Source organism: Schistocerca gregaria, chromosome 1 (assembly GCF_023897955.1).
Source record: "Schistocerca gregaria isolate iqSchGreg1 chromosome 1, iqSchGreg1.2, whole genome shotgun sequence".
NCBI classification, from domain to species: domain Eukaryota; kingdom Metazoa; phylum Arthropoda; class Insecta; order Orthoptera; family Acrididae; genus Schistocerca; species Schistocerca gregaria.
Genome location: NC_064920.1, coordinates 304,935,814 through 304,963,775, shown reverse-complemented (window position 1 = coordinate 304,963,775; position 27,962 = coordinate 304,935,814). Strand labels below are relative to the sequence as shown.

General features: G+C 39.4%; 2 protein-coding genes across 5 annotated transcripts in view; one reads left to right on the top strand and one right to left on the bottom strand.

The window, feature by feature from the left end:
- Positions 1 to 168, bottom strand: part of LOC126342701 (citramalyl-CoA lyase, mitochondrial-like) — a 178,632-nt gene extending 178,464 nt beyond the window's left edge. For all 4 annotated transcript variants that reach the window (XR_007565155.1, XM_050001878.1, XM_050001879.1 and 1 more), the window contains exon 1: positions 26 to 168. Coding sequence is in view for 3 of the 4 variants with exons in the window: in XM_050001878.1 (XP_049857835.1) it covers positions 26 to 66 (41 nt within the window). In the remaining variant the exon portion in view is untranslated. The remainder of the gene's footprint in view (positions 1 to 25) is intronic.
- On the top strand, positions 166 to 16,176 carry LOC126342685 (importin subunit alpha). The gene is made up of 12 exons (XM_050001877.1): positions 166 to 374; positions 575 to 748; positions 1,469 to 1,546; positions 1,728 to 1,896; positions 1,974 to 2,121; positions 2,198 to 2,453; positions 2,746 to 2,884; positions 2,958 to 3,133; positions 3,206 to 3,388; positions 3,735 to 3,917; positions 15,510 to 15,659; positions 15,846 to 16,176. The coding sequence occupies exons 3-12, from the start codon at positions 1,478 to 1,480 to the stop codon at positions 15,939 to 15,941; spliced, it is 1,569 nt and encodes a 522-aa protein (XP_049857834.1). The 5' UTR covers positions 166 to 374; positions 575 to 748; positions 1,469 to 1,477; the 3' UTR covers positions 15,942 to 16,176.
- Positions 16,177 to 27,962: the final 11,786 nt, after the last annotated feature.

Below are 27,962 nucleotides of genomic sequence, written 5' to 3'. Positions count from 1 at the left end.
CTTGATTCCATAACGTGATTCCTACCTTGCGCCAATGACATTCATGGGCAACGGCATCCTACACATAACTGCCAAGATAGAGAAAAGAAAAAGTACTCATATTTACTTCTCAGTTAACCGAACAGTCTCACAAAATACAAATAAAACAATAGCACATCATGCAACATATTAAGAAATACGAAGAAGAGGGAAGACTCTTCGGTTGGGCATGGTTCTGAGCAAATTAAAGTAGATATAAATGTACTGTACTGATGAAATTTCATTCCTAATGTTTTCCGGAACTAGCATTCAACGAATAGTTGCACACTTTTCACACAGTGTGTATGTGTTGTCAAACACGCACATGATCACACCTATTATATCCATCTTTGCAGGTATATCTTTTGATACGGAAATGAAAATTTCAAGACGAAACTACAACTTGTTTTGCGACAAACCGTTTTAAAACTGATGCTCATATGTTTTTTCATATATTATTAATATAATTTCAAATTTCCCTGCTTTCAAAGTATTTCTTTCAATTCCCCCCTCCAACCGTTAAACAGGCAGAAAAACCTGTAACGTTTTTCCACAGTGAACCAATCACGTGAAGGCAGCGATACAACACGTAGCCAATGAGAAGACAAGTCCTCGAACATTTAAACACAAATATCGTTGTGCTCGGTGTCTTGCTGTCTTCAAAGAAGTGTTGCGAGAAGATACTTTCAGAAGTAGAGTTGGGAGTTGTGAGCTGTCGTCTAAGTGTAAGGTGAGTGTCAGGAATGAATTTTGCGTGTTCAGTAAGCTGTTCGAAGTATTAAGTTTATTTAATGAGTTCTTATGCAATAGGAAATGGTTTGACTGCGATTGCATTTCGTTGTATCTCGTATTTATCATTTTTCTTAATTCGTTGGCTGTCAAAATGTGTTCGAAACATTTGTATGTATAAAAGCCTTTTACCCGGCTTGATAAAACCAAGAGTTGTACACAACTGAGTGCTGACTGCTGGCTACTGCGATTACTAAAGCGTAGTTATATTACCGGTATGTAAACGGACCACATAAATTCTAAATACTTAGCCCTAGTAATTGGAGTTCTCTATTTGCAGTTAAAATTGTTCCTTGTACTTCACTGATCTAGGAAATAAGAACGGAAAGAGATATGTCAGCCTCACATCCCGTTGATAATTCTCACTGATATGTTTAATTTTTAACAGAGGAGTCAGGGACAACTGCTTTGTGTTCACTTATGATTCTTGGGTAATTTCAGTAACGCCTGTTAAACGTCGGTAAACTCTTATCGTTTCTATATACACACAAATTTGAAAGGATTGAACGTAGTTAATGCTATTAGCTTTATTTTAGCTGTGACACTATACAGGTTTTACAGCGTAGCTACCTATCCTCCATTTCTTTTGCTGTTGTGAAACAACTCGGAGCTTTGGTAGAGTTTAAGTAAATTATTTATTAAACTTTTTCACTTGTTGCAGGATCTAAACATGCCTACTCAAGAGAATGATGTGCCAAATAGGCTCACAGCCTTCAAAAATAAGGGAAAGAATCTTGAAGTAAGTACAGTATAAGCTATCTACGTTCTAAACATAAAGCATGTGTATGCTGTCTTGTGTGTATTGCCTGTAGAAGGGCATTGTTTTACCTTAGCAAAACCTTACTGTGAGATGATCCATGGGTGAATAAAGATCAGTGTAGTCAGTCTTTTAGTGCTGTTCTGACTTATTGAACTTCTAGGAAATGCGTCGGAGGAGGAGTGAAGTTAGAGTGGAGCTTCGTAAGGCCCATAAAGATGATCAGTTGCTTAAGAGGAGAAATATTGCGGACTTTGAAGAACCTACTTCACCTCTACAAGACAATAATATTCAAATGCCACAAACTATACCGGTGGATGAAATAATAGCAGGTAAGTTTAGATAGATTTTTGCAGTTTTTTTCTGCAAATTTTTAAATAAATTTTCTACTTGAGATTTTGTATTACAGGAATGTCAAGCAGTGATCCAGATGCACAGTTCCAAGCAACACAAGCTGCCAGAAAAACATTGAGCAGAGAGAGAAATCCTCCAATTGATGTCATGATTGAATGTGGCATTGTTCCAAGATGTGTAGAATTTTTGTCATATCACCACAAGTAAGAAACTTGATTATAGCAATCAGATGTTGGAAAAAATAAGAATAAGTTATTAATTTTGGGTATCTTTTTACAGCCCATCACTCCAGTTTGAAGCCTCTTGGGCTCTAACAAACATTGCCTCTGGAAACTCTGAGCAGACCTATGCTGTTATTAAAAGTGGTGCTGTTCCCAAATTGGTTGCTCTGTTATCTTCGCCATCTGCTCATGTTGCAGAACAGGCTGTGTGGGCATTAGGAAATATTGCTGGTGATGGACCAGTGGCAAGAGATCTGGTTATAAATAATGGAGCAGTGCCCGCATTGCTTGAACTTATCAGACCAGAGACTGCAGTAAGATCGTCTTTTTTTTTCCAGTTTTGACAATTTTCCACTTAAATTTCCTGTAGACTCATTTTTAAAAAAAAAAGAGTAGCCTTTGTCTTATCAACTCTGGAGTAGTGCTTATATCCTAAGTAACAGCAGTTTAAATTTGGTATTAGTGTCTAATCTTAACTAATGCATTGTCAACCGTAATTTTTCTTTTTGTATCTCCTTTAATAGCACTAGCTTGTAAAGCCAAAAATGTCTTTGGCTCTGACTCTGGAGCCATTCCTAATTTAACTGATACAAATTTATATTGCAGGTGACATTCTTAAGGAACATAGTTTGGACTCTTTCAAACCTTTGTCGAAACAAAAATCCACCTCCACCGTTTGAAAGTATCAAAATGTGTCTCCCTGCCTTAAACAAGTTGTTAAACTATGGTGACAGTGATGTGTTGGGTAAGTCTGAAATTATATTTAAATTGGTGAGCCTTGGGTAACACAGAAAATCAGTGTGAAATGCATGTTTCAGCGGATACATGTTGGGCCTTGTCATATTTAACTGATGGCACGAATGACAAAATCCAAGCAGTAGTTGACATTGGTGTTGTCCCAAGATTGGTGGAACTCCTTTCCTTTAATGAAGTATCTGTCCTCACACCAGCTTTGCGTGCTGTTGGTAATATTGTTACAGGAAATGATACACAGGTAAGTGTATTTCTTTGGTCGTAGAAAATATTCAGGGGCATTCCTAAATGTAATGAATCTTAATTATTGCAGACTGATGCAGTTATCAATGCAGGTGGTCTGAAGTATTTAGGTCAACTGTTAGATCACCCACGGCTTAATATAATGAAAGAGGCAGCTTGGACTGTGTCAAATATAACAGCTGGCAATGTTGACCAAATACAGGAAGTCGTGAAAGCTGGTCTTGTTGAACCATTGATAGCAGTTTTGACAAAAGTAAGTTTCATTCCTTCGCTATAACAAGCTAAGTAATTAACAGTTGTCAGTTTTAACAATTCTGTGCAGTGATTGTCACGTATAATTGGATTTCTTCACTAGGATAGTACAGCATTAGAGCAATTTTCAATTTGTGAAGACTAAAACCTATTATGGTTAATAAGATTCCCTTAACTTATTGCTTAGTTTTAACTTTTCAGAAGTTGCAGTTATATGTAAATGCTTCCCAATACTTAAATGTTGCCTAGTCCCTATTTTTCCATTAAGCACTTCAGTTTAAATATATACTATAGATCTTAAATGTTTGTTAGATGAACATTGAAAACACTGTTCATTTTACACCCAGGGAGATTTCAAGTCTCAAAAGGAAGCAGCTTGGGCTGTCACAAACTTCACTTCGGGAGGGTCTGCAGACCAGATAGTACACCTTGTTCGATGTGGAGTGCTGAAGCCATTCTGTGACCTTCTTGACAGCAAAGATTGGAAAACTGTGTCTGTGGTACTGGATGGGTTGGGAAACATCTTACAGGTAAGTCTATTTACTTTCAGTTGCTTATTTTGTGTAGTTTGTCAAAAAGATGATGCTCTTGAGGTGTGATTTCTAATTTCTCCTGGAAAAAATTCTCAAGTCAGTAATTTCAGAATACTCCCTCATTCTAGAAAATAACATACTTTTGTCTATTTCCATAAGATTGGTAATGCTAGACTGTGAACTATAGCTAAAGTACAAAATTTCTTTGCAGCATATGTGCTAAGCATTGTAATTTCAACTGCATGTACATTTTTGTCATAGCAGAAAATTGAATTTCTTTGAAAGAAAACGCTAAGCCTTCAACAATCTTGCCAAACATTCAAAGGAGTCGGGGGGAAAAGGATAGATAAAATTTAAATGTACATACATTTTGGATATATGTGAGGAATAGCAATCAAATGTGAATAACTTCTTTTTGAATAGTCTTATTTTCCAATTCTCAAACTTGAATAAAGAAACTGGCACTCAACTGTGCGGCTTCCTAGCTGTGACAGAGCATGCAAAGTGAGGTAAGGTTAGCATGAGGTATCGTGCATCGTTGATTCAGCAGTGTTGATGTGCCTTACTTTTAAAGATGAATAAGGCTGCATTCTCAAAGCAGTCTAGCTCTTTCTCGGTAAGTGTCAGTATCAGTAGCTGGTGGTGAATTATCAGGTGTCCATCCAGGCTCAATTGGTGATATTGGCTATGCGTCAGTCATATACCTCAATCTTTTCATGTATGCAGTCTCATTAATCTTCATACAATCGTAAAATCTTTGGACTTGCCAAGATAACAATCCACTTCACCTAATATTTTATCAAACTCCTGTAATTGTTTAGTGTAATTGTAAACTTTCACCAGGTCCCATTATCAATCCATCATCCACATGAAATAAGATTAAAATACATAAAAGGATCGGCACTACTCTCTTGAAAATTTGATTTCTTAAGGTATAGCTTTAAACACTCTAACATTATGCTGTTTGCTTCGGTCCATACAAGCTTTGAAGCAATCTGCAAACACGGTCTGTGCCATCATAACTTTGTGGTTGTTGCATGTAAATTTCTTCCTCCAGTTTACAATTTAAAAAATGCTGTATTAATGTCAAATTGTTTGATTTCCCAATCTTTGAACAGCAACACACAAGGACTCACTTTCAAACCTAACCACAGGACTGAAATTTTCAGAAAAATAAAGCCCTGGCCTTTGACTAAATCCTTTTGCAACTAGCCTTGCTTTGTGCTATACAATGTCATTGTTATTAAATTTAATTGCAAACAATCATAGATTTCCAATAGCCTTCCTTCCAGCTGGTAAATCAACTAATTACCAAGTACCAGCCTTTTGATGTAAGTCCATTTCTTCATCCATTGAAGCTTTCCAATTTTTTTACATCTGAGGATTTCACTGCTTCATTGTAGTTCCTTGGAACTTCTCTCAGCATCATTTTGGGTTTCTCAGGTTCACCTAGGTAATGTCGGCCTTATGATTTTGTCCCCTAAAACTTGATGACCATCTGCATTTTCAGTTGCTTCTACATGATCTTGATGATTGTCCGGGGCTCAGCATTCATTTGCTGGGTAAGGGCTTGTCGACCCTGGGGTTCCTGAGCTGGTGAGAAGTGCTGCCATTCCCCTGTCACCGTAAGCTCTGGACATACTTCAGTCACCACTGCGGCGCGGCGGTGGAACGATGTGTGTCTTAGGGAGTGGGATCTTGGCTTGTCTACCCAGATTTTGAGGATGGAATAAACCTGTCTCAGGGTGTGCTGTGTGCTGATGAGGTGCATGGCTGTTGAGGTAGAAGAGTTGTTAGTGGGGAACCCTGCTGCACCTCAGTTCTATAAGGCTAACCTAGGCACGCGGGGCTTTGTCTAGGTGGACTTCTAGTTCCCTAGCTGCTCATGGGACCGAGAAGAATCCTTCGAAATCCTCTTTTCCTCCTCCCAGCAGAAAGGGTGGGCTGCTGGAAGGTTCTAACACCCAGTCTCTGAAGAGGGCTCATGCAGTCAGTCCCCCTGACTCTGGCACATCTTTAACAAGTAAAGTCTTTAATAACAGAATGCATTCTGGTAATTAGGTTTCACCCTTCTATATACAAAAGGGTTTGGAGGGCATCTGTGGCTCCTTAGAAACAGTGAAGTGTTTGTGTAATGGGACCTTGCTAGTGGAAACTTCAACTTCCCAGCAAGCAACTAACCTCAAAGCTGCTAAATGGCTTGGGGGTATGCCATAGACACTGAATTGCACAGCACCTTGAATTATAGAAAAGGTGTTCTGATATGCCGGGATCTAGTCGACATTCCCAATGAAGAACTGCATCGTGAGTGGACTCTGGAAAGTATTGTTGATGTCCAACATATGAAGAGGGTTGATGGCAGTATTGTCAAATCTGACTCGGTTATTCTGACTGTCAGTAGCACTAAACTTCCTGAACATGTTAAAGCTGGATTCCTTCGCCTTAGTGTGAGACCTTATTTCCCAATCCCAATGCGCTGTTTTGAATGCCAGCGTTTTGGGCATACCACATCAGGGTGTAAAAGTGAAGCGATTTGTGGCAACTGTGGTAATGCTGCCCATGAAAGAGTTTGTTGCTTGTATCTGGCCAAATGTATCAATGGCTCTGTAAACCACCCTGTTTGCAGTAGGAACTGGCGAATATTTTTGGAGGAACGCAAAGTCCAGGTAATAAAAACACTAAGGGTATCCCCTATGGTGAGGCCAAAAAGGTCTAAAAATCGAAGGTACAGTGGCGAACTTGGGCCAGCCCCTGGCGCCTCGAACTGCAGAAAGCTCCTGTACAGCAACAGCAGGTCAAATCCCATGGTAAACCATCTGAACATATAGATGTTTCACGTGAGGCTTCATCTGACTTTTCCCCGGAGTTGATGGAATACGACGTATGTGTGGGGCAATCATCTCGCCGCACGCCTGTGCCTCCACCTGCTGCAGTCTCCCCGCCCCATCGGAGAGACAGGATGAAGTGCTACCCCCATCATAGATGGCTCCCATACTTCAGTGGAACTTGCAAGGGTTCAGGACACATGTGGAGGAACTTCGTCTACTCTCTCAGGGAAGACCACGGTCTCCAGGAGATTTATTTCCAGCCATCATACTCCCCTGAGCTACAAGGCTATAAACTCCACAAAAAGAACGAACTGGGTGGAGAGAGCTATAGGAGGTGTAGGTATTTTCGTCAGGACAGACTACCACTCCTCGCCTCTCTCGCTCAAGACTACTTGACAGGCCGTCTCTGTGTCTGTGCGTTATCCATTGACTGTATATTCGCTTTACTTGCCCCCACATGATGCAATTGATGAAGTGGCCCTCATAGACATTCTTACACAGCTCCCCAGATGTTCATTATTTGTGGTGGTTTTAATGCCCACAATGTGCTTTGGGGCTCTGCAATTACCTGCCCCAGGGGTCGAGCAATTGAGGCTTCTCCTGTCATCTTGTGCCTACTTCCTCAATGGAGGACAGAGCACTCATTTCTGCATAGCGACTGGGTTGATCTCTAGCTTTGCTCTCCAGCTCTTGCCGCCAGTGCTCACTGGGATGTCGTTGCTGACTTGCACGGCAGTGATGATTTCCCAATCGGGATTCACCTGCCAGACGGTGTGGGCCCCGAAAGGAGACCACCAAAATGGGTGCTCAGTACAGCAGTTGGTCCAGTTCGAACACTGTGCGAATGTTGAGGTGTGGGTGGATCATATTACCAAAACGGTCCACCATGCTTCTGCAGCATCCAGTTGACAGGCCACTGGAAGAGGCAGCCTGTCCCTTGGTGGAGTGCCAAATGCCGCTCTGCAATCAGGACCAGGCGTGCGGCTCTGCATCGGTTCCATTGTCGTCCAACTGCTGGGAATCTTGCAGCCTTTCGGGTGGTGAGGGCAAGATGCCACCGCATTATTAGTGAGAGCAAGAAGAGGTCATGGCAACAGTTCCTGAACACCATTAATCGTTCCACCAAAAGTTCCATTATGTGGGAGACTAGCAGCAGAATTTCTGGCAGAGGGAAGGAGGTGCCCCATGGCTTCTGTAATGAATAACGGCACTCTCTGCACAGATCAGCAAGACATTGCTCAGACTATGGCAGTGTATTTTGCCACAGTTACTGCAACAACCAGTCAGGATCCAGGTTCCTAGCACCATAGAGTTGTTGCTGAGAGGTGTAGTCTGGACTTCCAGTCCACCTCTCATGAATTTTACAGCTGCCCATTTTTTATGTGGGAGTAAGATCTGCATTGTCTGCAGCTCATGATACATCCCCTGGTCACGACAGGATCCACTACAGTATGCTACGGCACCTCACAAGGCGCAACAAAGAAATCCTCCTCAGACTTTTGGACGTCAGGTCACTTTTCTAACTCGTGGTGTGAGGCAGTTTTAATTCCTTTTTAAAACCTGGGAAAGACTGCATGAGCCCGAGTAGCTACTAGTGTTGCCCTCACTAGTTGCATAGGAAAGACTTTGGAGGGTATGGTCAACTGCTGCTTTGTCTGGATGTTAGAATCCCGGCAACTCCTCAGTTGCTTTTCGTGTGGGTTCAGGAGGTTTCGTTCCACCTTCAATAACCTTGCCCTCCGGGAGGTGGCTATACAACAAGCTTTCCTTTGCTGTCAACGCCTTCTAGGCACCTTTTCTTACATCGAGAAGGCCTACGATACCACTTGGAGGCGTCTCATCCTGGAGCAGCTTCACGAACGGTGTTTCCGTGGTTGTCTTCCTTTTTTTATTCAGTCTTTCGTCTCGCCATGATATTTTAGGTACCAAATTAGGCGACATCCTGTCTGATCGCTTTGAGCAGAAGTGTCCCTCGGGGTAGCGTTTAAAGTGTGACTCTTCGCCATCGCTATTAATAGCATTACCTCCTGTCCAGTGTTCCTTGTTTGTTGATGTCTTTTTGTTTTGCTCTTCTTCAAGCCTTGCAACAACACATCAGTTGCAACTTACTCTGACGTTTGGATGACTGGGCTCAGAAGAGTGGTTTTAAGTTTCCCACTGAGAAGTCCGTATGTGTTCTTTTTCACCGTTCTCGTTCGATTTTTAACTTTTTGCGAGTTGAGGATGAGGGATGCTATCCTTACTTTTAGACATGGTGTGATTTGAGGCTCAGTTTTTACTCGAAGCTTACGTGGTTACCTCATCTTAAAGACCTGAGACAACGGTCACTTAAGGCTTTAAGTATTTTAAAATGTCTTAGCCACATACATGGGGAGCTAACAGGACTTGTCTGCTCCAGTTTTACAGGCTCGATTATGGGTGCATGGTGTATGGGTCTGAGAGTCCTTACTGAAAGATGTTGGACGTTGTGCACCCTGAAGGGCTTCAGTTGGCCACTGGGGCATTCAGAACTAGCCCCATACCAAGTCTCTGTGCTGAGGCTGGTGAACCGCCACTTCATATGCGGCAACAGCTACTTAGTATGCCAGGCGTATAAAACTTGGTCCACACCCTGCATACCTGGTTACCATCCCTTTGCTCAGCCTCCTCTGGCACGGCTATTTCATAACTGGCAATGTGTGACACAGCCCTGTGGGATTAACTCACAGGGTTGCCTCTGAGATGTCCATGGCTGGTCTTCATGTTTTACGTCACAGTTGGAGCAGATTTCCACCTTGACTCCTCTGCACACCCAGACTTATTTTAGATTTGCCTAATTTTAAGAAAGATAGCGCACCAGATTTTTACATTCCAATCTGTTTTTCAACATTTTAGATGTGCATCATGGTTTCACCATCGTTTACACTGATGGCTCCAATCAGGAGAATTTCCTTGGCTGTTCTGTAGTGTTCGTTGATCATGTTACCCAGATTCGTCTCCCTGATGACTATACCATTTTCGCAGCAGAGCTCCACACGATTCTGAAGGCACTGGAGCAGATGAATAGTGTTCGGGGCAATCTATTTCTTCTTTGCTCAGATTCTTGGTGCCTTACAATCACTGCAGAATCTGTACCTAACTGAGGATATGACCAACTGTACTTGCTCCAATGGTGGGGTAAGGAGGTGTCCTTCTGCTGGGTGCCTAGCCATGTAGGAATATGGGGCAATGAACAGGTTGATCAGGCTGCCAAGGAGGCTTGCAGAGAGCAGGATGTTGTCCAGTGTCCTATTCCCTTGCAGTCTATCTCTGCACTCCACAGGAAGTGCATAGAGTTGTGGGAGGAAGAATGGCTGGTGGTGACAGCTAATAAACCGTGAATGGTGAATTCAACAACTTGGCAGTGGCGTTCCTCCTGACGCTTGCTCAGGCAGGAAGAAGTGACCCTCCCATGTCTTTGGATTGGGCACTGTCCTTACACACATAGCTTTTTATTATGATGGGGAGGATCCTCCATTTTGTGATGCTTGTGGTGTGCATATTTCTGCCCAGCACATTTTAACAGAGTGCATTTTATACTGTGATGCAAGGGCAGAAGTAAAAGTTGATGGGGGTCTGCCTTGTGTTTTAGCTAACGATGATGTGTGTGTCTAGGGTTTTAAAGTTTAGTGATGTGTCTGGGCTCTGGCCTAAATATTTAGGTTGGAGGTTTTAGTGTATTGCAGAGTTGCTGACTCCTCCCTTTTTTCCTTGTGATCAGCCAGCCACTTCCATCTGCTGTGTTGTCCATGTTTTACTGCTGGGGACATGCTTTGTCCCACGCTTTGGTGTGGGTAGGCACATATTTTTTCAAAGCTTGTTACGTGTGTTTTATGTTCTGTTTTATCTTACTATTCTGAGTATTTTCTTGACACCCGTCTCACTCTACTATTGAGTGGGTGCTGAAGACATTGCTGTCGTGCGCCCAAAAAACCCTCTACTATTACTACTATGTCTTGTAATGTTTTCTTTGGATATTTCGTCTTCATTAGAATCGGGTGTTTCTGTATCATTCAAAGTCGATAATGTTAACTAAACTAATTTGGTAACATCTCTTCAATGATTGCTTCAATGTTTCATCCTTGAATTTTACATCTTGGCTAGCAATAATTGAACGCCTATCTGGAAGGTATACACTATAGCCAGTAATCATAACGATATAACACTCGAAAGATTTGGCATCAAACTTTGTTTCCGTGCTGGAATCCAGACAAAACATCCTGTCCCAAATAGTTTTAAACTGGCTCTTCCTTCTCAAAAATAATTCTATTGGTGTCTTTCCTTTAACCTTCATTGGCCCAATTTGGTTCATAGGAGTAGATGCAAGTACAGCTCCCCATAAAGCTTTCAAACTCACTGCTACCACCTGTCCACAGTTCTTTAATGGTACATTAAAGTGTCAGTGACATATCACATTATGTAGCGGGTGGCCATAGACGTGCTAGTACATCTTGTTTGTTTCCTGAAAATTAACAGTTTAGAGTACTACATTTTTATTTTATATTCAAAAATAAAACTATACATCCTACTGACAAATAACATATTTATTAAACAAAAAATGTAGTAGAAACAGCATTCAAAAACAAAAATTGTGTAACTTCTGAAATAAAATAGATGTCAAATTACAGAAATGATACAATCGAGAACTTTACTGATTACACTCAAACAAATTGAATAAATATGAAAGTTCAAGAATAGCACCTACACATAACTGTCGGAAAATGAAAGAACAGAAAGTGCTATCTGCCTTTAGAGATGGTGAATAACACAATAATTCAAAAATACCCTGCTTTATTTGGGCAATCTGGTTACTCATAAATTGTCTGTTCGTTGTTCTTGGCTTATGCATGATCGGTGTTTTTGATGTTCCAGTTGATTCTTGTTTAACCATAACATGTTGGGGGTTTCTGACTGGCCGTTCTACTTACTTTTGTGGCAACAGTGCTCTTATAATACCGAGTCTGAATTCTGGTCATTTTTGTGCCAGAATAATTGTGTAGGGCATGTGTTTGTCAGCATCATTTCCATAGCATAGAGAAAAAGTTTCTTGTACCAGCATATAGTTTTTCGTTCTGAGCAGTAATAGAACATCTGATCGTGCCAATCAACTCGGGACATAAAATTCTTGTAGTTTAAAATGGCCAAGGACTTGGATTTCTTCTCCTTTTTGTTCTCACCATAAACCATTTCATTTCTAAATGCATTAGAAATGTAGCATACCTCCCTTGTATCATTCCACTCACCTGTCATAACTCCTGCAAATCTGGCGCAACGGCTTCACGTTTACGTAATTTTGCCTTCTGTATTTCTTTGGGTGTATCCTTCCTATTATCTGAGTTCATGTGCAGTGAGTCTTCTTATCCAGGAGCAACGTAGCCAATGTGTAGCTATTATAGTAATTATCCATGTACATGTGGTGGCCAGCATTCAACTTTTCATCCAGTAAATGAAGAATTTTTTGCAAATTCCCTCTTCCTCCTAGATCGTCCAGCATGCCAGCGTATACCACGAATTTTAGGACCATTCCAGTGGGAGTTGTCAAAATATAGCTTTATGCTATACTTGTGCTTTTTATTTTTGATGTATTGGCGGAAAAGTAATCTTCCACACCAAAGGATCATTGATTCGTCCAGTGACAGTTCCTGTCCAGGGCACATCCTTTCATTGAAAAATTGATAATGGGACCTATTTTATACAACCTGTCTGACGGTTTTGGTTTGCCCTGTTTCTGACTTTCAGAAAAATGCAATGCACATAGTATTACAAGAAAAAGATTTCGTGAAATATTATCGGCAGTTCCTTTCATGTGAAAGGGTCCTTTTCCAATAGTCCTGTAACTTCCACATTTTTAAATTTCCCATGTGCAGAAAAACTCCAAAGAACACTAACAATCTTTCCAACAATTTATTCATGATTGTTGTTTGGTACCTACAGAAAGGAATAATGCAGTTGTTTTGATTTGTTCCTTCCACAACTTTCAATATAAATTCATCCATCAGCAAGACAGAAATAATCTAAGGGAGTGTTTCCTGATGGTTGAATTAGCAGTCCCTCATTTTTTTATAAACAGGCAATTTACCATTCCAGCTGCCGTGTTTTCCCATGCGACACTTGTATCAGCCATGTTACCACTCCTTCTGCCCTTTCCCTGTTACTTGGATTCACAGCCATTTCTACATTCTCATCTAAATGATGGTGGCCCTTATTTCCATGTTCAGCAGTTTTAGAAATTATCAAAGGCTGCAGCAACTAAAGATTTCATATAAAATTTTTCTCAGTATATGCTGTGCTTGCAGCACTAGTCATCAGCTTTGCAATCATCTCATGATTATTGTGAATAAATTGCCATGTTTTGCTACTGTAAGTTGACTGAAGCAGTCAGGAACATGCAAATTGGTGTTTCTAGTCAACATTTGGTGCTAATTTCAAATAGGACAAGCTCAATAAAGTAACACAATTTTCTGAAATTGCTGCCTGAGGTGGCCCAAAATAAATTTACTGCATTCATGCCACTGCAGTTTGTCTTTGATGTTAAACTAGGTGCTGGATATCTAAATGGTAAAATTTGATAAAGGGTTGGTGTTATTTCTAAATTTCTTCAGAATTCCATTAGGAACAGAACAGATTTCTCTTAGGTGCTTTTTGTACTTTATTTTAAGGCATACTATTTAGCTTCAGATGTTGCAAATCCATATTTGTGTAAGTGGATGCAGTAGTACATTTTTAAGGCCATATGAATGTGAAAACTTGTACTGGACCACATTTGGCTTTGCTATGAGCAGTTTAGAAAAGTTCGTAGTAGTGAATAGGGATATGGAAATTGGTTAATTGCTTGAATAATTGGAAATAATAGCTGAGAAAAATTTGAAGGTACAGTGAAACCCCACTTTCACATTTTTTAAAAGACTTGAAAAAATGGTGTAAACTGTGGGAATGTTTTAAGCCGTAGAAGTTATGCACGGGATACCCACTTGCATTTTCACTTTGAGTGATATATGTACATAACTGCCATAAAGAGACTTCTTTATTTAATAAAAAGCAACTGGAACTGGGTAGTAGGAATGTTTGACTCAATGTCGTAATTGACATTTCTGAAAGGCTGCAGCTGTCATTGGTTATTTAAATTCTGAAATACTGCACTAGTTGTGTATTTTTTTCATGCCTAGCATAGTGCATTTCTGGAATTTTTTTCTTGTTGTCAAGGGCAAATGTGTAGGTAACTATTTTGTTTCCATGTGTTCTGCATCTCACCTGTAGTCTTCTTTTTGAGGTTATTGGGTACTATGCCTCCTCAGTTATATACAAAACCACACAGTTGGAAAATCACTGCCATTGTTTAACATCGCAAAAAATACATATGTAAATACTGCACTTAAATTCTCGAAACACATTTGGCTCAGTATGAAAAAGTTGTAACTACACTATTTATACTAAAAAGTAAATATTTGAGCAAAGCAAAAGTGAATTATGTGAACTAGCACAAGTGGCCAAACACCGAAACACACTAAATGATTAAACAAGGGTGACACAATGATCCTAATAAAAATGAAAATGTTTGTGCAGTAGGGACAGTTCGGAAACAATTGTTGTGATGGATCATAACATATTTATCCGAGCAAACCTAGTTACTTCTATCAGGCACGAGACAAGAGTACAGCTTGGCAGTGGTAAGAGATATAGCACGAATTGTTCTGTTAAACATTTACTGGATAAATTGGTGGCACAAGTTGACTAAGAGAATCGTAAAGGCATAAAGGGATGACCAATTTAGTATTGGAGGGCAGTGTGTAGAATAAGTCATGGGGGGGGGGGGCAAGAAATGAATAATGGGACTAGCTATTACATATTAGAATTTGATTCATTTGTTCATAAATTTTCAAAACATAAAATGGAGAAAGTATGTGAATAAATCACATTAGTGACATGCATTAAAATTAGAAAATTTAACCATTGGTAGTTTGTACATCAGAAGGAAAATGGTACAGGGTTTGCACTGTCTACACTTACTATAATTGCATGAATATTTGTTGTTGTTGTTGTCTTCAGTCCTGAGACTGGTTTGATGCAACTCTCCATGATACTCTATCTTGTGCAAGCTTATTAATCTCCCAGTACCTACTGCAACATACATCCTTCATTATGATCTTAAATCTTGTCTGCAATACTGTTAAAAGTGGAAAAAACCAGGTCCGAATAATACAGCTCCAATCAAAAGTATCTGCAGCTTATGAAACGCATAAATTGTAAATGGGCAAACCATCCACAGTTTCATAATTGAAAACTTTGAGCAAATCTTGTTTACCTATAAGAGTAAACATGGTATGATACTCCATTAATCCTGTGAGTGGAAATTCTCATCTCGGTTGGTTTAGATAATGTTGGCCTGTTTTTTCCTGACATTCATGGCTCGAAGAATAGGCAGTTTAAAAGATATTCTTCTGTTCTGACAGTAGCTGCAAAACTTTTTAATTTCAATATTTTAAATTGGCCTCATATTTCAAAATTATCAAATGTACTTTATGCAGTGGAGATTATTTATGCTACTTACAAAATTTTGCATTAAATTCAATGAAAATTCTGAGGTTCTGTGCACTGGTCACTGCATTATTACCATTTCATTTTTTATAACTGTTAATAACATTATTCCATGTTTTCCTTGATGAACTAAAAGTATGTTCCAGTAGTGATCACTATTATAATGAAGCTATCAGTAACTTGACTTTTTTTCCCCCTGTAATTGTAGACTGCTGAAAAGATGGGTGAAGTTGAACGTGTTGCTATAATGATTGAAGAATGTGGTGGACTGGATAAATTAGAATCTCTGCAGCAACATGAAACTGAACAAATTTACCAAAAGTCATTGCAGCTGATCGAGACTTACTTCTCCGATGCTGTAAGTAGATAACTTAAATTGCACTCATGTTGTCTTGAATATTGCATTGGGTGGGGTGTGCTAATTGTTAGCTGTAGTATTAGCTTTATATTGGCTGTATCACACATGATTGCACGAAATGTTTGCTTGCAGTTACTTCAGAATCTGACTTCCATAGTCCTTTAAAAAAAAATTTTGTAATTGCAGGATGCTGAAGACTCAAACCTGGTGCCTTCAGAAGTAGATGGTCAGTTGGATTTCAACAATTCTGATAAAGTCCCTGAAGGTGGATTCTCCTTCTAAAATTCTATGAAGACTGGTTTCTACAATTTTTTGTGAATGCAGTTGTGGGGTTGTATAAATTGTTATTTAGTAATTTTGTATTGCAATGCTGCATTTTTACTTTTTAAACTTTTCGATACATTGACACTTCCTAAATTGTAATTTCTGTGCATTAGATATAAACATTTTTGTATTTTCTTGCCTTCTGTCACTATCTTTTTGTTTTTGTTATAATTAAATAATTATTTTTTAAAAAGCTGTTTGTTTCTTCGGCCTCAAATTCTTCCTCACTGTTTCAAAGGTAACAACTCTCACATTCTTAGCATTTCGTAAGCCAACTTTGCTGAAAAATTTAATTAGAAGCCTTTGTGTTTTTAAAATCTGAATCAACATTTAAAATATTTGTGTAATAAGGCAAAGTTTAAAATATGACATTCAGAAGTTAGTTTGGGTGCTACAGCTGATTATCAGCTGCTACAAAATGATGCTTCATTTTTCCCTGTAACAGTCAACTATACAAATCTGATAGTCTTAATTTATCTAGAATTCGGTGAACTACCTTTACCGTACATTAACTGGAGAAAACTTTTCCATTGTCTTGTTTTTCTGCACTCCAGTTCACCCCTCTTAAGACACAAATGACTGTTCAATTCGCAACCTTTGGTCTTTGAACTGTTTTGCGTTAATTCTAAAATTTACTGCCGTAATTAAAAGCGAATCCTGCCTACCAAAACCACTTTACAAGTATTGTTGTTGTCATTTTGCTATCAGTCCTCATTACTCCAAATATATTGTGCACTGCTTCTCAGAATTTGTGCCATTTTTACATTTGTTCCCAGTAAGTTGCCTTATCATTAAACCATAATAAATGTGATATTAAAGTTAATTTTTCAATGAAAGAACACTTGCTACGAGTCGCACTAATTTCCATAATTTTCACTAAAGTGCCATGCTACAGACTTGGCTGTACTGCAGGAACCTCACCCAATGCTCAAACTTGTTACTGTACGTGAGTGATGTGCCGAGTCTGGTGGAAATTTACTCTTAGGCCAGACACTAAGCATTGCTCATGGACCACTGAATATGGACTGACATGTGGTCAACAAGGACTCCTGAATTGTCCAAAGACATTGTAAACATAACATGATTTTATAAAATAATCTATTACAATCTGTAATAGATTAATATTTGCCATTGAAGTGATAAACTTCAAGTATATAATGAGGTTGTGTTTTCATGGAATTTCACACATACTTTTTACCCCAGTAGTCCGACAAAAAAGTGTTACGGAATTTCTTGGCTGGTAATTTAAACCTGAAAAATTAATCACTAAAATCTTTATAATTATATAATTTTCAGAAAATTAAAGGCTACAAGGCAGTAACAAGATTTTCGGTATTAAGTTAATATTGAACATCATTGAATTTGTATGAGAACTATAATTTTTGAATAAACATTTCTTGAATTAAATGTCTGAGATTAATCTTCTATATAATAGATCGATTAAGTGTTATGAATTTGACATGGTTTGCCCTTAAAATTTTATTTCCTCGCAGAAAATATTTCTGCGCAATATATCAGTTAAATATAAATTTGCCTATACCATGAAAAATTCAGAACAAAGGTTCACAGCATACTTGTCCTACAAGCAAATGGTGACACAACTGTAAGTGATGTGTACAGTAGTACTATCATCAGAGGTAATGGGATATGGTAATGCGTAGAGAAGGTAATCAGACCTGAAGGAAATGCTTGGAGAAAGTGTCGATTGTCTTTATATTACCTGTCAAACTACAGACCAGTTGTTGAGTAGTTCAAATTAGGTTCTGTAAGATTTTGCATTACCCATTGTTGCGCTGAGATTCCTTTAAGCATGGCTGTTGCTGTGACTATAGACACACTGCTAAAATCCACCCTACCTATTCAACACTGCTAAGAATGTCACATCCATGTCACTGAAAATTTAGTTAATACTTGGTCTCCCATGGGGCAATGGCGGTGCCACAGTGGATACACCAGTTCCCGTGAGGTCACCGAAGTTAAGTGCTGTTGGGCTTGCCATTTTTTTCAGGGTGCACTCAGCCTTGTGATGCCAGTTGAGGAGCTACTCGACGGAATAGTAGCGGCTTTGGTCAAGAATACCATCATAACGACCGGGAGAGCGGTGTGCTGACCCCACACCCCTCTTATCTGCAGCCTCCTCCGAGGTTGACACGGTTGGATGATGATCCCTGTAGGCCACTCGTGGTCTGAAGACGGAGTGTGCTTTTCCCCACACCAGATATGTCAAAGGTGTTAGGCCAATATCCCCCATACTGTAAAAAGTGTTGCGAAACACCAAGAAATAGTCTTGTATTTGCTACGGCCCAATGGAAATTACCCCAGAAAGTAAAAAGTTAATGCTAGATCACAGAACAAATGTAAGGTGACGTGTGGCACTTGGAACGTAAAAAAAAAAAAAAAAAAAAAAAACACTTCCCATCTGGAAAGGGGAGGTTGATGAACTGAATAGGTAGGGGCTATACATGGTTGTACTATAAGAAATGAGATGGCCTGGAGAAGGAATGCATAACAAAAAGTGGTATAGCTACTTCTGCAGAGGAAATAAAGAAGGTAAACAGTGGGCTTTGCAGCAGCCAACAGTTAGGGGAAATATGGACTTCAAAGCTGTTAACGGAAAAAATATACTGGATAAGAATAAAAGGAAAACTCTACAGCATAACCCTGGTTTTATTCTGTGCACCTACAGAGGATAAAGGTTACGGTGAAAAAGGTTTCTACAAAAACCTACACTCAGTGTAGGAAGATGCACTATAATACACTGTAATGGTTTTCTTTGGTGGTGCCACTGCTAAAGTAGAAATAGAAGATATTTTGAGACCTTAAGCTGGCCTTCAGTTTGCATGATTCCTCTAACAATGGAATGAGATTAGTCATTCCGTCAGTTTCAAAATCAATTAAAAAACTAGAATTATCAGTACTTTCCTTGCAAAGACAGCCATAAGATAACATGGAAGTCACCTGACCAAGACTGAAAACCAAATAGACCACATACTTGTGGATGCGAGACAGAAGTGCTATCCAGAATGTAAAAAAAATCTGAGGTGCAGAAATGGGATCAGACCATGTGGTGACAACCCTGTAGGAGAGGATAGAAAGCTTTAACAGCAGGAGAAGAGAAGCAGTCCAGGAAATAAATGCAGACCTACTGAAAGGACCACATTAAGGGAAGATATGTATTTGAAATTGGAAACAGGTTTGCTTCCATAGAACAGGATACTGAAAAGTTTTGATAAAAATAGGTTTAAAAGATGCTGCAAGTGAGGTGCTGAAACCAATGGAGGAAAGGAGGAAGAGCAGAGGATAGTTCGACAGGTGTAGAGATGCAGTAAAGAGAAAAGGAGTGAAACTGTTATGGCTCACAAATGAACTGGATGAAAGAACAGGGTTGAGATACATGGAAGCAACTAGAGCAGCAAGATAAGTCCTTCGAATAGAAAAGTGAATTCATAAACAGTAAAATAAGACTGGACAGTAGGAAATACAAGGGACTTTACAGGACAATCAGGTTCACCAAGAAAGTGTACAATCCAAAGATGTCCTTGATCACAGGTCAAGGACAGAAAATCGCAGATGAAATGAAAGCTATGGAGGAATGGAAAAACTACTTCGAAAACCTCCTGAATATGGATGTAAACACCATGAGTGCTACAACAGAAAATGAAGAATTATATAGAGAAAACGGACACACTGTACCATTGGTAGTATGAACTAGCCAGAATAGAACAACGAATGACCATAAAACTGCTGAAGAGGGGAAGGCACCAGGAATAGATGGCATACCTGCAGTGATGCTGAAGGAGGAACAGCTACTCTACAATCGAGACTGTTGTCTTCAGTCCTGAGTCTGGTTTGATGCAGCTCTCCATGCTACTCTATCCTGTGCAAGCTTCATCTCCCAGTACCTACTGCAACCTACATCCTTCTGAATCTGCTTAGTGTATTCATCTCTTGGTCTCTCTCTACGATTTTGCCCTCCACGCTGCCCTCCAATGCTAAATTTGTGATCCCTTGATGCCTCAAAACATGTCCTACCAACCGATCCCTTCTTCTAGTCAAGTTGTGCCACAAACTTCTCTTCTCCCCAATCCTATTCAATACCTCCTCATTAGTTACGTAATCTATCCACCTTATCTTCAGCATTCTTCTGTAGCACCACATTTCGAAAGCCTCTATTCACTTCTTGTCCAAACTAGTTACCGTCCATGTTTCACTTCCGTACATGGCACTCCAAACCAATACTTTCAGAAACGACTTCCTGATACATAAATCTGTATTAGATGTTAACAAATTTCTCTTCTTCAGAAACGCTTTCCTGGCCATTGCCAGTCTACATTTTATACCCTCTCTACTTCGACCATCATCAGTTATTTTACTTCCTAAATAGCAAAACTCCTTTACTACTTTAAGTGTCTCATTTCCTAATATATTTCCCTCAGCGTCACTCGATTTAATTTGACTACATTACATTATCCTCGTTTTGCTTTTGTTGATGTTCACCTTATATCCTCCTCTCAAGACACTGTCCATTCCGTTCGACTGCTCTTTCAAGTTCTTTGCTGTATCTGACAGAATTACAATGTCATTGGCGAACCTCAAAGTTTTTACTACTTCTCCATGAATTTTAATACCTACTCCAAATTTTTCTCTTTTTTCCTTTACTGCTTGCTCAATACACAGATTGAATAACATCGGGGAGAGGCTACAACCCTGTCTCACTCCTTTCCCAACCACTGCTTCCCTTTCATGTCCCTCGACTCTAATAACTGCCATCTGGTTTCTGTACAAATTGTAAATAGCCTTTCGCTCCCTGTATTTTACCCCTGCCACCTTTAGAATTTGAAAGAGAGTATTCCAGTCAACATTGTCAAAAGTTTTTTTGTAAGTCTACAAATGCTAGAAACGTAGGTTTGTCTTTTCTTAATCTTTCTTCTAAGATAAGTCGTAAGGTCAGTATTGCCTCACATGTTCCAACATTTCTATGGAATCCAAACTGATCCTCCCCGAGGTCCGCATCTACCAGTTTTTCCGTTCGTCTGTAAAGAATTCGCGTTAGTATTTTGCAGCTGTGACTTATTAAACTGGTAGTTCGGTAATTTTCACATCTGTCAGCACCTGCTTTCTTTGGGATTGGAATTATCATATTCTTCTTGAAGTCTGAGGGTATTTCGCCTGTCTCGTACATCTTGCTCACCAGATGGTAGAGTTTTTGTCAGGGCAAGCTCTCCCAAGGCCGTCAGTAGTTCTAATGGAATGTTGTCTACTCCCGGGGCCTTGATTCGACTCAGGTCTTTCAATGCTCTCTCAAACTCTTCACGCAGTATCATATCTCCCATTTCATCTTCATCTACATCCTCTTCCATTTCCATAATATTGTACTCAAGTACATCGCCCTTGTATAGACCCTCTATATACTCCTTCCACCTTTCTGCTTTCCCTTCTTTGCTCAGAACTGGGTTTCCATCTGAGCTCTTAATATTCATACAAGTGGTTCTCTTTTCTCCAAGGGCCTCTTTAATTTTCCTGTAGGCAGTATCTATCTTACCCCTAGTGAGATAAGCCTCTACATCCTTACATTTATCCTCTAGCCATCCCTGCTTAGCCATTTTGCATTTCCTGTCGATCTCATTTTTGAGACGTTTGTATTCCTTTTTGCCTGCTTCACTTACTGCATTTTTATATTTTCTCCATTCATCAATTAAATTCAATATTTCTTCTGTTACCCAAGGATTTCTAGCAGCCCTCGTCTTTTTACCTACTTGATCCTCTGCTGCCTTCACTACTTCATCCCTCAGAGCTACCCATTCTTCTTCTACTGTGTTTCTTTCCCCCATTCCTGTCAATTGTTCCCTTATGCTCTCCTTGAAACTCTGTACAACCTCTGGTTCTTTCAGCTTATCCAGATCCCATGTCCTTAAATTCCCACCTTTTTGCAGTTTCTTCAGTTTTAATCTACAGGTCATAACCAACAGATTGTGGTCAAGAGTCCACATCTGCCCCTGGAAATGTCCTACAATTTAAAACCTGATTCCTAAATCTCTGTCTTACCATTATATAATCTGATACTTCTTAGTATCTCCAGGATTCTTCCATGTATACAACCTTCTTTCATGATTCTTAAACCAAGTGATAGCTATGATTAAGTTATGCTCTGTGCAAAATTCTACCAGACGGCTTCCTCTTTCATTTCTTAGCCCCAATCCATATTCACCTACTACATTTCCTTCTCTCCCGTTTCCTACTGACGAATTCCAGCCACCCACGACTTTTAAATTTTCGTCTCCCTTCACTACCTGAATAATTTCTTTTATCTCATCATATATTTCATCAATTTCTTCATCTGCAGAGCTAGTTGGAATATAAACTTGTACTACTGTAATAGGTGTGGGCTTCGTATCTTGGCCACAATAATGCGTTCACTATGCTGTTTGTAGTAGCTTGCCCGCACTCCTATTTTTTTTATTTTTTTTATTCATTATTAAACCAACTCCTGCATTACCCCTATTTGATTATATATTTATAACCTGACCAAAAGTCTTGTTCCTCCTGCCACCGAACTTCACTAATTCCCACTATATCTAACTTTAACCTATCCATTTCCCTTTTTAAATTTTCTAACTTACCTGCCCGATTAAGGGATCTGACATTCCACGCTCTGATCCATAGAACGCCAGTTTTTTCTCCTGATAGCGATGTCCTCCTGAGTAGTCCCCGCCCGGAAATCCGAATGGGGGACTATTTTACCTCTGGAATATTTTACCCAAGAGGACGCCATCATCATTTAATCATACAGTAAAGCTGCATGTCCTCGGGGAAAAGTTACGGCTGTAGTTTCCCCTTGCTTTCAGCCGTTCGCAGTACCAGCACAGCAAGGCCGTTTTGGTTAATGTTGCAAGGCCAGATCATTCAATCATCCAGACTGTTGCCCCTGCAACTACTGAAAAGGCTGCTGCCCCTCTTCAGGAACCACATGTTTGTCTGGCCTTTTAAAAGATACCCCTCCGTTGTAGTTGCACCTATGGTACGGACATCTGTATCGCTGAGGCACACAAGCCTTCCCACCAACGGCAAGGTCCATGGTTCATGGGGGACAATCGAGACTATACCACTTAATCTGCTTAATTTGGAAGAAGGAAAGGATCCCAGAAGAATAATGGTAGTTTCTCATCTGCCCTATACTAAAGAAAGGAGACACAATGAGATGTAGCAATTGTAGAGGAATGACGTTACTATGTACAGTTTATAAGATCTTGGGCATGTTGAAATCGAAGCGACTAACACCACATGTTGAGAAAGCACTGGGATTCCAACAAGCAGGTTTCAGAAAGGGAAAGTAAATTGTAGACTATTTACATACAATATGGCAAGTGTTGCCAAAGATCTACAAAAATGTTCACTGCCTTTTTGTAGATTTCCAAAAAGCATATGATAGTGTGAATAGACGAGTAATATGGCAAGAACTCTAAAGGGCTCAAGTTCTTAGAAGTCTTGTGAAACTGACACAAAATGCACCCAGGAGACAACAGGCATGGTGAAAGTAAATGAAAACATATCAAAGAAGTTAAAGGTGAGGACTAGAGTGCAATAAGGAGACTGCCTCTCCACCCGTCTGTTTAACCTGGTACTGAAGAGAGCCCTGAGAGCGGTAGCAAGCCTAGAAAGTAATACAGTTGGGAAGAAGGATCAACACTGTGGCCTCTGTGGATGATGTAGTTTTAATAGCATAGCAAGACCTGGTTCACAAGACATGAACATTAATTGAAGAGACAATGGGAGCAGGCCTGAAGTTGTATATGGATAAGACAAATGGCCTCATAGTTAGCAGAGGAAATGATGACAGACCCCTGAAGGTGGAGGACAACATCTTTGTAAGGGTGAAAGACTTTATCTTGTGGCTATACTCAGAAAAAGGAACAGGATGGACCAGGAAATTACTGCACGAATACAAGCAGGAAACGGGTCAAGGTTTGCTCTGGAAAAGCTGTTACTCCCAGCTTCTATCGAGATCCTCAAAGACCAAGATATACAAGACAATAATACAAACTGTGGTCTTATACGGAGCAGAGACCTGGACCATTGCCCAAAAGATGGAAAGAAAATTCCTGACATTGGAGAATGCCATCCTTGGACAGATTTTTGGGCCAGTTAAGGATGGAGATGAATGGAGGAAAAGAAAGAACTGTGAATTGCAGGAGCTATACAAGTCAATGAAAATCATGACATTGGTCAAAGAAAGACAACTGAAGTCGTATAAACATGAAATGTGTCAAGAAGGCCAGATCATCAATGGAGGAAGATATTAGTCAAAAGACCACAACTCCGATGGATTGATCAGGTCGGAGAGGATATGAGTATGCTGGGGCTATCTGAAGAAGAATACATGGACCAAGGAGGCTGATTGGTGAAGCCAAAGATCGACTGCAGTTTTTAGTGGCCAACACAGTAAGTGCTTACTAGATAGTATGTAACAAACTCTATGAAGACTCTCAAAACTGGCTGAGTGTCACGTCATAATTTGTGTAGGACAAAGGATTGTGGTGTTTGATGATGCCACTGCAGGAAACTATTTAACCTTGAATGGACAAACTGTGGAAATTAATGAAATTAGAAATAGATGCGAATTCTGCCTAAAAAAAAATTGCTTAATACACCCTATTTTGTAGCAAATTATATGCAAATGAACTATTTTCTGAGAGTGACAGCTTTATTTTCTGCAGGCAAATGTCAAAAATGTAACAAATTGTCAGTTAATGGTGTTGTATATCTGGCTAAGCCGAATTTTGAAAGATAACGTTCATAAGAAATTGTTTGCAAAATAGTGTATAAATGGAATGATGTATCAGTTATATTACAAATAATATTTGTTCCATAGGTCATGAATACTATACTTAATGACGTAAAATGTGTTAGTTTAACACGAGTTTTTCTTTATATGTTTTTTTACAGTTACTACTTCGTGCATAAAAATTCATCTATTGAGTAGGAGTAGTTATTCAAAAATTATTTTGTTTTAATTGCTGGTTGGCTATCTATCAGGCTTTCAATGCTATTTGGAAAAATGACAAAAGATTTTTTGTCTCAGCATAACTCGTCCCTTTCTGTGCCAAAGTCAGATTTTATCCAGAATAGTGAAGATAATTTCTTGTGGTGGTGTAGCTATGCAGTTTGCTATTATTTTTGAATTTGGATGGGTTATTAATAACAAATTTTGTGAGTGAGTATCCAGAGTGTGTTAAATAAATGTCTGCAAGGTGATCTTGGGTGGGCTCTACCTATTATTCTGATTACACATTTTTGTGCAATGAATACTTTTCCATAATGATGAATTACCCCCAGAATGTAATACCATATGAATGAAGTGAATGGAAATAGGCCTAGTAGGCTAATTTTCTGATTTGTTTCTCACTAAAATTTGCAATAACTCTAATAGCATAAGTAGCTGAATCTAGTCATTTCAACTTTTCATAAATGTGTTTTTTCCCATTAAATTTCTCATTGTGCACACCCAGAAATTTTTAATGGTCTGCCTTAGCAACAAACTTCTGTTCAGACTCTACATTTATCAGTGGTGTTACACTATCTACTGTACACGACTGTATATACTGTTTTTTTGCCCCCCTCAAAATTTGAGTGTCCTTTTGCAGAGAACCAGTTAAGTTTCCTGCAAGATGTTGTTTCCAATCTCTTCGCGTAATTCTTGTTTCCAATCTCTTCGCGTAATTCTTGTTTTCAATTTCTTCACGTAATTATGATACTGTACTGTATCATCAGCAAAAAGAACTAGCTTGCCTCTTTACCCATTTGACCCCTAGAAGGTTTGCCATTAAAATCTTTTACGAATTCCTGCTTAAATCTTGTTTGGAGTGTAGATAAAAACCATAAATACCACTTTCATGATTGTAACAATATACAGGGTGGCACACAAAATGTTACCGATTGTTTCTTTCATAATTTACAACGCACGTTAGATATCCCGCTGGGATCTCTACAGCAGTACCAGCAGAGTTTGGAAAAACAAATGAGTTATGAAATGACGTGTAATGCATGATACTGCCGTTCGGAGACTAATAAGCAGCAATAGCTGACAATGGAAGACTGACGACACAGCAACAATCAGCAATTGTTACTTTTTCGATAAACGAAAAGCCTTGTTGTGACTCAGAGGCGTTTTCGACAACAGTTTAACACACGATGGGTCCCTTGCAAGAAGACAGGTTGTATGATAAATTTATACAGGAAGGAACAGTATTGGAAGCGAAGCGACCACGGCCTAAGCCTGTTTGTTTGCCGGAGAATATTGAAGCGGTAAGAGTTCCTGTACAGAGATGTGTAGAAAGGCAGCAGTGCAACTGGGAATATCCAGATGCTCCGTTCAACGCATTCTTAAGTGACCTTCATATGTACCCAATCAAGATGACCTGTGCACAGAAGCTCACTGAAGAACACAAGCAGCAGACTACTGTTGCTCAGTGGGCTGAGGATAGGGAAAAAACTCTGAACAACATTTAGTTTTCAGATGAGGCACATTTTCATTTAGATGGTGTGGTTAACAAACAAAAGGTACACTTTTGGGCCACTGAAAACCCACAATTGCTTCATGAACGACAACATTATGCTCTGAGGATTACAGTGTGGGCAGCAGTTTCCAGTCACAGACTTATTGGACCCTTTTTCTTTGAAGAAATTGTGAACTGCGAATGTTATTTGAGCATGCTTTGCAATAGCTTCATTCAATGGCTTCTTGCTACTGCCTTGCCCTTCAACATGCAGTGTTTCATGCAAGATGGAGCAAGGCCACATACTGCAAACACTGTGTTGGAGTTTTTACACGAGCATTTCGGCATGCGGATCGTTTCACTCAGGTTTCCAGGTCACTTCAATGACGGACAAAATTGCCCCCCCCTCCAAATAGTCCAGACCTCAATCCATGTGACTTTTTTTTTTCTTTGGGTGTACCTAAAGGAAAATATTTTCCCGAAACGTCCACATGATTTAATGGAGCTCAGAAGACATTCTTCAAGCTTGCAGTGAAATTACGGAAGACATGTGCCGTAGGGTAATCACTAACTTCAGTGTTCGTTTGAAGGAAGTTGGGAAACAAAATGGTGGACATATTGAGCATGTGCTGAGTTAGAACAAATCTCCATGGACTTCATTGTAGTATATGTTCCTTTCAGATTGTATTGACAAGAAAGTTTGTATTCAAAAACAAAATGGTAACACATTTCATGCGCCACCCTGTATTTAGTGCCAAAAAATGGAGCAGTGGGAATGGGAGGGTACTGGTACCATGCCTATAATACTGTGAGAAACGAATGTAAATTTTTTATGTTTCTTTTTCTCACTACATAGTTTACACTGCTCATTTACAGATTATAAAAAAAATGTAAACATATAACCAAATAAGGAGCTCAGTTTCAACTTTAGCTTGTACGAAACTACGCAAAACAATTGGCATGTAAAGGAATTTTACATTTCTTCCATTGTTTTGTTTTGTTGTGTTGTGTTGTGTTGTGTTGTGTTGTGTTGTTCTTGCACTGGCCACATATTAGTTGTTTGTCTAATGGTACAATCAGATGATCTTGTCCATTGTAGCATACATCATTGAGCACCCTTTCAAGTAAGGCTTTTAGATTTTGCACTGGATGGGCAGGTGACTGTTGTGAGCTGTACTTTTGAAAGTAGCAGTTGACCACATACCTTGTGAAGCCAAGAGGATCGAGTGGATTACGCTTATACTGTATTGTTTGCCTAAACAGCATTTTATTGATGCTTTAGTGAAAACGCAAGTACCATTCCTTCATTCCCAAATTAATGTAAGTGTTGTAGCTAACAACTGCAGCAGGAGTAATTATATCTGTAAACTTTCTCTAACTCCTACTGTATCAATTGGATTGTCCAATTGGCTGAACTTCACTTCTGTTTGAGGTGATGGTAACAACGCTGTTGTCACAGTAGTGAATCGGTCAATTCAGATTTATT